The sequence below is a fragment of the Rhinolophus ferrumequinum genome, chromosome 7 (genome assembly GCF_004115265.2).
Source record: "Rhinolophus ferrumequinum isolate MPI-CBG mRhiFer1 chromosome 7, mRhiFer1_v1.p, whole genome shotgun sequence".
In the NCBI taxonomy this organism is placed as follows: Eukaryota; Metazoa; Chordata; class Mammalia; order Chiroptera; family Rhinolophidae; genus Rhinolophus; species Rhinolophus ferrumequinum.
In genome coordinates, this window is record NC_046290.1 from 34,399,676 (window position 1) to 34,411,681 (window position 12,006).

The 12,006-nt window shown below is 34.2% G+C and overlaps 1 protein-coding gene across 1 annotated transcript in view; it reads left to right on the top strand.

Moving 5' to 3' along the window:
- MTREX (Mtr4 exosome RNA helicase) overlaps positions 1-12,006 on the top strand; it is a 74,397-nt gene that overhangs the window by 4,253 nt on the left and 58,138 nt on the right. Inside the window, exons 3-5 of the mRNA XM_033110509.1 lie at positions 654-720; positions 4,438-4,500; positions 5,401-5,513. Of these exons, the coding sequence (XP_032966400.1) occupies positions 654-720; positions 4,438-4,500; positions 5,401-5,513 (243 nt within the window). The remainder of the gene's footprint in view (positions 1-653; positions 721-4,437; positions 4,501-5,400; positions 5,514-12,006) is intronic.

Here is a 12,006-nt window from a genome sequence, read left to right on the forward strand (position 1 = left end):
GATACACCATTTGCTTGAGCTAGTAGAATAGATTACAGTTTAAAATCATTGTTTCTTACTGTTGTAACTATCCCTTGGGTTTTATCCAAAGCATGATTATAGGTTTAAAGTAAAATAAAAAAATCAATAAGCGAATAATGAATCTAGCCAGAAACACATTTATTTTATATTTTAATTTATCCACACCATGCCCTTTCAGAGTGTAAATAGAATCTAGGTTAGTATAATTTAGGATTTTGATGAGAATAGGGAACACTTCTATAAATTATGGCAACATCTGTATTAGACCAGTTTATTTTGTACTTTGTATCATGTTTTTATGACCAGCTTCCTGTTTTGAAGTAGGACCATGTTTTGGAGAGGTACTTTTTATTCAAAATAGTTACTGGAACTAAGACATAATTCTTTGAATAATTCACTTAGAGCGTGTTCTGTATTTGTAATAAAAAATGTTAACTGAATTATTTTAAATTCTAAGCATATATTTGAGTAATGTGAAACTTTTTGAATATTCTTAATAGTCAAACTTTTTCCAATTTGGAATACTGATAATTGGGCAGTGTCATTTTTTTTAACAGTACAGATTGGAGGCATGTTATCTAATTATAGAAAAATAATTTATTTAAATGTAACTTTAACAATTTTTTTTCAAGTTTGGCAGACTTGATGCCCAGAGTCAAAGTACAATCAGTTGAAACTGTTGAAGGGTGTACACATGAGGTAAGCACAAACAGTAAACAGTAGGTTGGTTTTATAAATGGAATTTTCCTTTGAACTATCTAGTATGATGATCAGCAAGCAGTTTGGTCTTAAGGGCTTTGGAAACAAGACTGCGTGGTGTACATAGTCTAATGGAAGGAGCTGGGGCTTTGTATCCAAACCTGAGCTCAGATCCTGGCATAGCACGTCTAACTAGTCTTAGATAAATTTCTTAACCTCTTTGACATTGGTTTTTTAATTTACAAATTTGGAATAATGGAATTTATCTCATGGGGTGGTTGTGAAGATTATATAAGAAAATTAGGTGAGGTATGCGGCACAGAGTAGGTGTTCAGTACATGATCATTCCCATACCCGTAAAGTCAAATAGCTGTGCCACTTGGCAGGTCACATGCTTTTTCAATGTCTTGCTGTGATGACTGCAGTTTCATTGTTGGGCCACAAGATGGTGGTCACTGATAATTTATAGTAACCCTTTAGAAGTGAGAGTTCATAAACAAGGGATATAAGGGAACTGTAACACTTTTTATTAAGCCTTCTGTATAGTATAACCATACACGTTGTTATTATACATGTTACATAAAATTTCGCGGGACTGAGAGAACAAAAAAGGGGCTGACAATTCCAGCATTACTTGATGAGTTTATTAAAGGAACTTAAATATGATGTGCATTTTGGGTGCAATGAGAGGACATGGATATCCTCCACGTGGCAGGTACTAAGGGGTTGTATAAGACAGGACGGGATGGGTAGGGGTACTGGGGCATGAACCGCCCCAGATAAGGGGAAAAACACCTCACATGCCTGCTCCAGGGGCAGGCAATATCCTGTTCTGGGCACCAGCACAAACCAGCATGCTGTGGGAAGGATCAGACCGTCTCTGAAGGAATTTTAGAGAATCAGTCTCTGTTTTGGCCAGGATTTAGCTAGCAAGTCCAGCAACAGTTAGGCGGTGGACACTTCATTGGAATTGTCTCTCCTCCACAACAGATAGTTTGGAAATCTTATTAAAAGTCTTTATTGAATAAACAGTAATTCCAAATTAACAAAAATGATGTGATGATAGATTTAGAACCTTATTTAAAATACCTGTTTTTCTACTGAAACTTCCTTATGTTCTTTTAGAATAGCACTTAGTTTGACACCCATTTGATCATTCACTCAACACTTATGTTAGACCCTTCTATGGTCTTAAAAAGATGGGAAAAAACATACAACTTTTGCTTTCAAGAGGTCAAAGTTCTTTCTATCCTCCTCCACAAGATTATCCTCAAGCCCTCTATTCTGCCACCTCTTCTCACTTTTTTAGCAGGAAACTTCACCTGTTACTTCATCTAGAGGTTTGAGGATCTCAAGTTGGAGGGTCCTCTGATTACAGTCTCCTTCACCAAGCATATCTGCACCTGTCACGTCCACTCATAGGAAAAGAACTCCTCTTTTAGGCTAAGGAGGCTTGCTCTGTCTCAGTGTACTTGGTTGTATTTTACTCTGTCTTCACAAAGACAGATCATTTCATTTTCCCTTGACTTTTTCTAGTCTCCTTTTATTTATGTGCCCTTTTCTATCTATAAATATTGTAAAGGTTCTCCTTTTGTTCTAGGTTGCTTTTTAGCCACTATGTTGTTTTTTCTTTTTTTAAAAAATATTTTTATTGGGGAACATTGTGTTTTTCCAGGACCCATCAGCTCCAAGTCAAGTCATTGTCCTTCAGTCTACTTGTGGATGGCACAGCTCAGCTCCATGTCCAGTTTTCAATCTAGCTGCGGGGAGCACAGCCCACCATTCCATGTGGGAATTGAACTGGCAACTTTGTTATTAAGAGCTAGCCTGCTCTAACCAACTGAGCCATCCAGCTGCCCCTATGTTGTTTTTCTTTTCCCCCATTATGGTCATTCATTTAGTACATATCTTTTGAGTGTCAGGTACATTTATTCACTGAGTATAAAGAGATAAAAGAAATATGGTCTCTTCCATAGTTGTTATTGAGTGCTCTGCTTGGAAAATCCCTGCTAGACTTCCTGACTTCCCATTCATCTTTTAAGTCATTTTGATCATTCTGCTGGTTTTCTATTTTTATTTATTTATTTTTAACTCTAGTCAGTACAGGCTTCTTCTGTCTATTATGTGTTAGGGTTACCCATACTATTCTCAGAGAATAAAAACAAAAATCTTTGATTCTCATACATATGAAAACACAGTTTGTTGTTGGCTTCTGTTAAATCTCAGAGATGCTAAAATCTGAATTGCTTCATGCTGATGTTCTTTGCTCACATCATAGAAAGTATCAGGAGAAATGCAAGGGAGGTCAACCAACTAACTAGTACGGCCCCACAAGTGGATCATACCCTGATGGGGATCACACCTATTTTAGGGTCCAGTCTTAAGATTTTCAGATCCAGAAATTTGGTTTTTTCACAGCTCCAAGTGTTGTGCTCTCTAGGCTAGACTCGCTTTCATCATATTCATAAGAGATGGAGGTATACAAAAGAATGTCATTTGCTTAATTGAATGGATAAGTAGTCCTCTCACTATCAAACTATCTGAGAATCAGAAACTACCTAGAAGTTTCTTGAAATCATAAATGGGGAATATATAGTCTTAAGGGAAAGACTGATGAATGCTGTTCTGTCCCCTAGAAGTGTTCATTCACTAAGAAAAACAACTCATAACTAAACCCTTTCCTAATTTGCTGAATAAACTACCACATTCTAACTGTTCTCTCCCCATTATAGATTCCATTTAGAATATCATATTTCTTTTAATACATACCTTATACTCAGTATTAGGTTTCATAATTGATTAAGTTTCACTTTTCTTAATTTTAGTCATGACCTTGTTATTTCTTTCTGAAATGCTACCCACCTAACCTTAATTGTAATTGAGTTCTAAATTTACCAACAATCTCTCAATATTTCTAAGACAATCTTATCTACTGTGTTTCCCCGAAAATGAGACGTAGCCACACAGTTAGCTCTAATGCATCTTTTGCAGCAAAAATTAATATAAGACCTGGTCTTATTTTACTATAATAAAAGACCGGGTATAATATAATACCGGGTCTTAATTTTTGCTCCAAAAGACGTATTAGAGCTGATTGTCTGGCTGGGTCTTATTTTCGGGGAAACACGGTAATACTTGTTTAGTTTTAAGTTTTGCTCTCAGAAATTACTGGTAATTTCTGTGTGTCCCTTACTTTGACCCCCACCCCCATAGATTATATATACACTAAAAGGTTTAAGTCTTGGGAATTTAGCTACATTGTGAATTGCTCTCCAAGATCTTAATCTTTATTGGAGGAAAATTACTTTCCTGTTTCAGGAAATAGGAAGTATTATTTTATTTTGCATAGTTTTCTTTCATACAGTGACATCCCATTTTGTGTCCATTAAGCTTTTTTTGAGCACTCATAAATGTCAGGTAATACATTAGATGTGGAAAATAGGATGTTAAGAAAGGCCCTAGACCTGAGTAAACACAATTTCTTCTGGAAGATAGTCTTACATGCTTTTAATTATATTATCATTAGATTAAACACTAGTAGAGGTTTTTTTCCGAGCTTTAGTGTTTTGACTTGTTCTTAAGGGCAGTTTTAGTTTTACAGTGTGTAGGACTATCAAACACTTATTTTTCAAACCATCATTGATTGTGGAGTGCTGAATATATCAATTCTTGAATCGTAAGTTAGTTGGTGATTCTATTTTTTTTTTTTTACATCAGGTTGCACTTCCTGCAGATGAAGATTATTTACCACTTAAACCTCGAGTTGGAAAAGCTGCAAAGGTCTGTATTTTGGGCAATACAGTTTTTATAGTTTTGTGAGTTTCTCTTTTTCCTAAAAATCTTGATAAGTTCTTACAAATGAGATTTTTATACTTCCCAGTGTATATAAACCAAGAAAAAGCTACCTGAAATCAAATATAATGAGAACCGAGTAAGTAAACAACTATGCTGAAAACCAAGCATTATGTGTTAAGATTTTTAAAAATTAATGATTCTCAACCTTTTTATAGAATCTAAGGAAAATTATCAACCTTTCTCTAGAAAAATGCATGTGTACAATAAGTTTTGCATATAGTTTTAGGTGTTTAATAAGCTTCTAATGAAACCTAAACTGTAATGCTTATGTTAGATGGATTTTGAAGTCCTGATAGACCTTAAATAAAATTTTCCAAGTCATTTTCTCTCCATAACAAAGGCAGTGTGGTGGAGAGTAAGCATGAACTCTTAAAATATCATACAGTAGATGTATTCTTCTGCCTCTGCTGAATGAACTTAAGTGAGGGACTTCACATTTCAGAACCTCAAAGTTCCCATCTGTGAAAGAAAATAACACCTATTTTAGGGGTTGTGAAGATGAATATATAGAAACTGTGTTGCAAAGTACCTACCACAAAGAATGTTTTTGACAAATAGTAATGATCATTGTGTTATAATTGATATAATATGTATAAGCATAATACAATAATGGAAAGATTAGACAACAGAATTCTATACTGTCTAGTTAAAGATTTTTTTTTTTTTACTTTTTCTAATTTTTCTCTAGTGGGTAGCATATTTCCTAAATAGAATTATAAAGAAATGCTCCCAGAATGCCCCTGGGGTTAGCGTCTCTTGATTTTAAGTGTGCTCTGATGTGGCTAGAATTTTCCAGTAGATATTAATACTTTTTTATTTTTATAGGAATACCCATTTATTCTTGATGCTTTTCAAAGAGAAGCCATTCAGTGTGTTGATAATAATCAGTCTGTGTTAGTATCTGCACATACATCAGCGGGAAAAACTGTGTGTGCTGAGTAAGTAACTTTCTTTTTAAGTGAAATTTTAGGTCTGTTAATATTTGCTTTATATAATTAGGTGCTGCTATGCTTTTACAAATCTTTTATAAATATTTTACAAATGTATCCTCTTGTCAGAGTGACCCCTTTTTCATTTTGTAATCCTCTTTCAGCTTTGTTTAAAATCTGTTCAGTCTGATGTAAGAATCAGTTTTTGTTTGTTTCCATTTGCATGGAATATCTTTTCCATCTCTTCACTTTCAGTCTGTGTGTGTCCCTATATGTGAAGTGAGTCTATATTTATATTTCCCTCTAAGAGTCTTACAGTTTAAATTTTATATTAGGTTTTTGATCCATTTTGAGTTAATTTTTTTATAATTTGTAAGGTGAAAACTTCATTCTTTTGCATGTAGATATCCAGTTGTCTCAGCATCATTCGTTGAAAGACTGTTTTTTCCCCATAATCTTGGCATGCTTTTCAAAAATCGATTTGGGTTTGTGGGACTTTTAATGATTTATAACGTTATTTCTCCATTATGGAGAAATTACAGCTTCCCTATTGGGCAGCTGAATTAAGTACTCAGTTTAACAGTGAAACAGTGAGTCCCTAAAGAGTAAAGAAGATCGTAGAGAAAGAAACTGGTAAAAATGGCATCAATCACCCTGTCTGTTATTCCCTTTAACCTTGGTATGAAGGTGGAAATATTTCATGAGTTCTGGAATATTTTTTCCTTTGTGAAAGTCTGGGCTTATGTGGTGACTGTTTATTAGTTCCTTCCAGGCTGTGACTTAGGTATAATTCACAATTTTTCTCTTTGCAGAGAGTTAGAGGAGTGAAGCTTGGATCTTAGCGTGTCATCCTAATGGTATCAGCCAATTGCAGAATAGTCTTAATCTATTTTCCAGTCTCAAATACCTCATGGTCTCTTACTACCCCAGTTCTATCCAGTGGAGTAGGGCTTTTTTTCTTACTGGTCCACCCTTTTTTAGAAGGTGTGGAAGTCAAGCTAGTTTCCTTCTAAGGGACAGATATAGAAGAAGAGGTTTGACTATCAGTTTAATTATTTTAGCTCACTTAGAGAAGCATACAGTATGTTTGGTGCATTACCCATTTAAAGCAAACATACATAGTCATTAGAATTTTAAGCATTAGTGTAACCTTGCTTTCATTTTTCCTACAAGAGGGGAGAAATTTTAAGTGGAGAAACTTGTGACATACATGCTAAAACCTCCTGTCAAATTCTGGAATAGGAAACCATAAAGAGAAATTTAAGAAATTTACTAGAGTTATAGATACTTTTGAAAATCTGATGAGGGCTGCTGTGGAAAACAGTCTTGCAGTTATTCAAAAAGTTAGAATTACCATAGGACTCAACAATTCTGCTTCTATGTACATACCCCAAAGAATTGAAAACAATTCTCAAATACTTGCACATGAATGTTCGTAGCAGCTATGAACATTTCACAAGAGTGAAAAGGTAGAAACAACCCAAAAGTCTTTCAGTGAATGAATGGATAAATAAAATGTGGCATAGTCATACAATGAGATATTACTTAGCCATAAAAGCTGTGAAGTCTGATACATACTACAATGTGGATGAACCTCAGTAAAAGAAGCCAGACCCAATAGGTCACATACTGTATGATTCTATTTATGTGTAATATCCCAAATAGGTAAATCCAGAGAGACAGAAAGCAGAATGATGGAGTCCAGGGGGTGTTGAGAGGAGAGGAACAGCAGTAACTGCTTAACGGATACAAGTTTTTTGGGAGGTGATAAAAATTTTCAGAATCAGGTAGAGGTGGTGATTGCACAACATAGTGAATGTACTAAATGTCACTGAATTGTACACTTTAAAATGGCTAATTTTATGTTATATAAATTTACCTCAATAAAAAAATCAGTGAGGTGCATATTTGTATATACATACCAGATTTTATAATTTCAAGGAGTAGTTCATGGATCTCAGATAAAGGTTTCTCATAGGAATTCAAGGACTTCAGATAAAACTCCATGTTTAGCTGATAACTCTATCAAGTATAACATTTTATTTATAAATCTGGTACTGGAATTAACATGTTGGTACCAGATTATCTATGTAACTGAGTAGTTTTCCTGGCACTGCTGGTTTTTTTTCCATGTAAAGCTTTTTTTTTTTTCTTAAATTTTATTGGGGAATGTTGGGGAACATTGTGTTTCTCCAGGGCCCATCAGCTCCAGGTCATTGTCCTTCAATCTAGTTGCACAGTTCAGCTCCAAGTCTAGTCGCTGTTTTCAATTTTAGTTGCAGGGGGCATAGCCCACCATCGCAAGTGGGAATTGAACTGGCAACCTGGTTGTTGAGAGCTCGCGCTCTAACCAACTGAGCCATCTGGCCGCCCCTCTGGAAGCTCAACGACAGCTCGTTGTCTTCAATCTAGTTGTTGGGGGCGGAGGGGTGCAGCTCACTGGCCCATGTGGGAATCGAACCAGCAACCCTGTCATTCAGAGCTCACACTCTAACCAACTGAGCCACTTGGCCACCCCCCATGTAAAGCTTTTTTAAACAGCTTTGTTATTATGCCATTAAATTCACCCATTGTAAGTGTATGTATAGTTTAGTGAGTTTTAATAAATTTGTACAGTTGTGCAACCCTCATCAGTTTTAGACTTCCATCCATCCAGTTCTTGTGTGTGCCCCTAGATTTGTTTTTGGACTTAATGTTCTGTTGATCTCTATGTTTATCTGTTCTTATACCAGTACTGTACTATCTTGATTGCTGTAGCGTAAAGTAAGTATTGAAATTTAGGTAATAAGAATCTTCTAACTTCATTCTTTTTTAAAATCGGGGTTTTCTAGGTCCTTGGCGTTTCCCAATAAAGTTTTAAGATTTAACTTGTTAATTTCTACCAAAAAAGACTACTTGAATTTTTAAAGGGATTGTGTTAAATTTGTAAATTAATTTGGGGGAATTGTCATCTTAACAATATTGACTTTTACAATCCATAAGCATAATATATTCCTCCATTATTTAGATCTTTAACTTCTCCCTGCAGTATTTTGTAGTTTTCATTGTACAGATCTTAATATATTTTCTTTAATCTGTTTCTAAGTATTTTACTGTTTCATGCCATTGTGAATAGTATTCTTTCCTAAATTCACATTTACATAGCTAATAGTTTGTATATTAAAGTACGGTTGAATTTTTTTTTATGTACACTGATATTTTATCCTGTGACTTTAATAAATTTGCTTATTAATAAATTTTAGTAACACTTGTACAGCCCATAAGATTTTCAACATACATGATCATATTGTCTTTGAATAAACACAGTTTTACTTCTTTCTGATATATGTCTTCAGTTTCTTTTTATTGTATTTGGCAGTACCTAGTAGAGTGTCGAAAGTAGTAATGAGAGGGGACATTCTTGCCTATTTCCAATCTTAGAGGAAAAGCATTCTGTGTTTCACCATTAAGGATGGTATTAGCTGTTATTTTTTCCTAGGTGCCCTTTATCAGGTTGTGGAAGTTCCCTTCTATTCTTAGTTGGGAATAAGTAAAGTAAAAAACAAACAAACAAAACACCTGTTTGAATGGCTATTAAAAAGATGAGACAGCAAGGATGTGGAGAAAAGGGAACCTTTGTTCAGTATTAGGGGGAATGTAAATTGGTGCAGCCACTATGGAAAACAGTGTGGAGATTCCTAAAAAAATAAAAAATAGAACTACTCTATAATCCAGCATTCCCACTTCTGGGTATGTATCCAAAGGAAATGAAATTATTATCTTGAGGAGATATCTGCATTTCCTTTACTCACAATACTCAGGATGTGGAAACGACCTAAATGTCTATCAGCAAATGAATGGATAAAGAATGTGTGTGTGTGTGTGTGTGTGTGTGTACGTACAGTGGAATATTATTCAGCCATAAAAAGGAAATCCTGCCATTTGTGAGCATTCTGTTAAGTGAAATAAGTCAGAGAAAGACAAATACTGTATCATCTTTCTTAACACGTGGAACCTAAAAAAGCAGAAATCATTGAAACAGACTTGAATGGTGATTGCCAGGACCTGCGGGTTGGAGGGAATAGGGAGATGTGCAGAAGATACAAACTTCCAGTTATAAAATGAGTAAGTCCTGGGGAATCTAATGTATAGCATGGTGACTATAGTTAACAATCATACACTTGAAAGTTTCTTACGAGAGTAGATCTTAAATGTTCTCATCACAAAAAAATAAAATGGTGATTATGTGAGGTGATGGAGGTGTTGATGATTATTGGTAATCATTGTGCAATATATACCTGTATCAAATCATCACATTGTAACCCTTAAACTTACACAACATTATATCAATAAAGCTGGAAAGAAATATATTGAGGATAAAAAAGAAGCATTATATTTTAAGAAGCATTGTATTTTGTCAAATGCTTTTTCCATCTATTGAGACGATGTGGTATTTGTATTTTATCCTGTTAATGTGATATATTATTATTATATATTAATTTTCTGATGTTAAACCAACCTTATATTTTTGGAATATAAACAACCTGGTTTATAAACAACATGGTAGATGATCGTGTGTATATGTTGCCGGTTTACTCATATTTTGTTCTGGATCCTTTCTGGATCTTCACAAGGGATATTAGTGTGTAGTTTTCTCGCAAGGTCTTTGTCTGGCTTTGGTATCAAGTTAATATTGACGTCAGTAAGTTTGGGAAGTGTTCCCTCCTGGTCTATTTTTTGAAAGAGTTTGTGTTGGTTTGGTATTATTTCCTCTTCAAACGTTTGAGAGAATTCACTAATGAAGCCATCTGAATCACCTAGGCTTTTCTTTATGGGAAAATTTTTAATTCCTAATTCAGTTTCCGTTCTTCTTAAATTTTGGTAATTTGTGCCTGTCTTGAAATTTCTTGAGGTGGAATTAGATTATTGATGTTAAGTCATTCTTTCTAATGTGTTCAAAAATATAAATTTTCCTCTTAGTACAGCTTTATATGCATCCCATAAATTTTGATAGTTACGTTTCATTTTTAGTTCATTCTTTTAGTTTCTCTATTGATTTTCTCTTGTGTTGTTTACTCTTCAAGCATTTGGTGATTTTCCATGTATGTATCTTTTCTGTTTTGATTTCTAATGTAATTTCTTTGTGGTTGGAGAAGATACTTTGTGATTTTAATAATTTAATTTAGTGATTGATATGGTTGGGTTTGCATTTGCCTTTTGTGTTTTAGCATATGTCTCATCTTCACAGCCTTCTGTTATGTTTAACCAATATTTTTTAGTGTACCATTTTAATTCTTCTGTTGATTACTTTTGCTTTGAGTTATATTTTTAGTGGTTACTCCAGGGCTTACAGTATGCACTTTTAACTAAATCACAGCTACAGTTTCTGTTAAACACTGACACCTTGGTCTAATATTTTTTTTGTGCTGTTTTTGTCATACATATTTCAACGGTGCTATAAATTTAGTGTATTATAGAGTTAAAATTTTTGTCTTATAAGCAGTCTTATGCTTTTAAAAATATTGATTGAATAAAAGAAATAAAAACACACATATAGTCTTACATTTACTCACATTTTTATGATTTCTGAAACTCTATTCTGTCCTCTGAATTTGAATTAAAGGATTTTTAAATACTATTTTTTGCAGGGTAGAGGTGTTAGCAATGAATTCCCTCTTTTTATTTACAAATTTCTTTAGTTTGCTTTTTTTAATAAGGATAGTGTCACTGAAATAGAATTCTTGGTTGACATTTTTTTTTGTTTCAACATTGGATAGTCATGCTACTGATTGTTTCATTCTACTCCATTGTTCCAATCAGAAGTCAGCCTTTATTACATTATTCTCTTGTGTGTGTTTTTGTCTCTTGCTACTTTGAAGACTTTGTCTTTGTCATTCAGCAGTTAGACTGTTTCTAGGTGATTCTTTTTCAGTTTTTCCTACTTGGGTTCATTGTGTTGTTGGAGTTGTGCATTAATGTTCTTTTAAACAAATTTAGGAAGTTTTCCATTGTTATTTTTTCAAATATTTTTTCTGCCTCATTCTCATTTTGGACCTTCCATTAGGACACTGGAGGTGGTCCCACAGATCTCTGAGTGTCTTTATATTTTTCTGTTTTTCTATTGGGAGTTGATCATTTCTATTTTGTGTTCGTATTTACTGATACTTTCTTCTGCCATCTCCAATATGCTCTTGAGCCCATCTAGTGATTTTTCATTTCAATTATTGCACTTTCATCTGTAGCGTTTTCATTTGGTTATGTTGTTACAGCTTCGTTTTCTCTGTCAGGATTTGTCTATTTGTTGAATCATTGTCATGTTTCCTTTAATTCTTAGAGTATGGTTTCATTACGTTTTTTGGGCATGTTTTAGTTGCTTTGAGGTCTTTGCTAAGTCCAACATCTGGGCCCACTCAGAATCAGTTTCTCATACTTTTGCCTAAGTATGGATCACACTTTCCTGTTTCTTTTTTTATCTTTTTGCTGAACAGTGGACATTTTAGGTAGTATATTATAGCATCTCTGT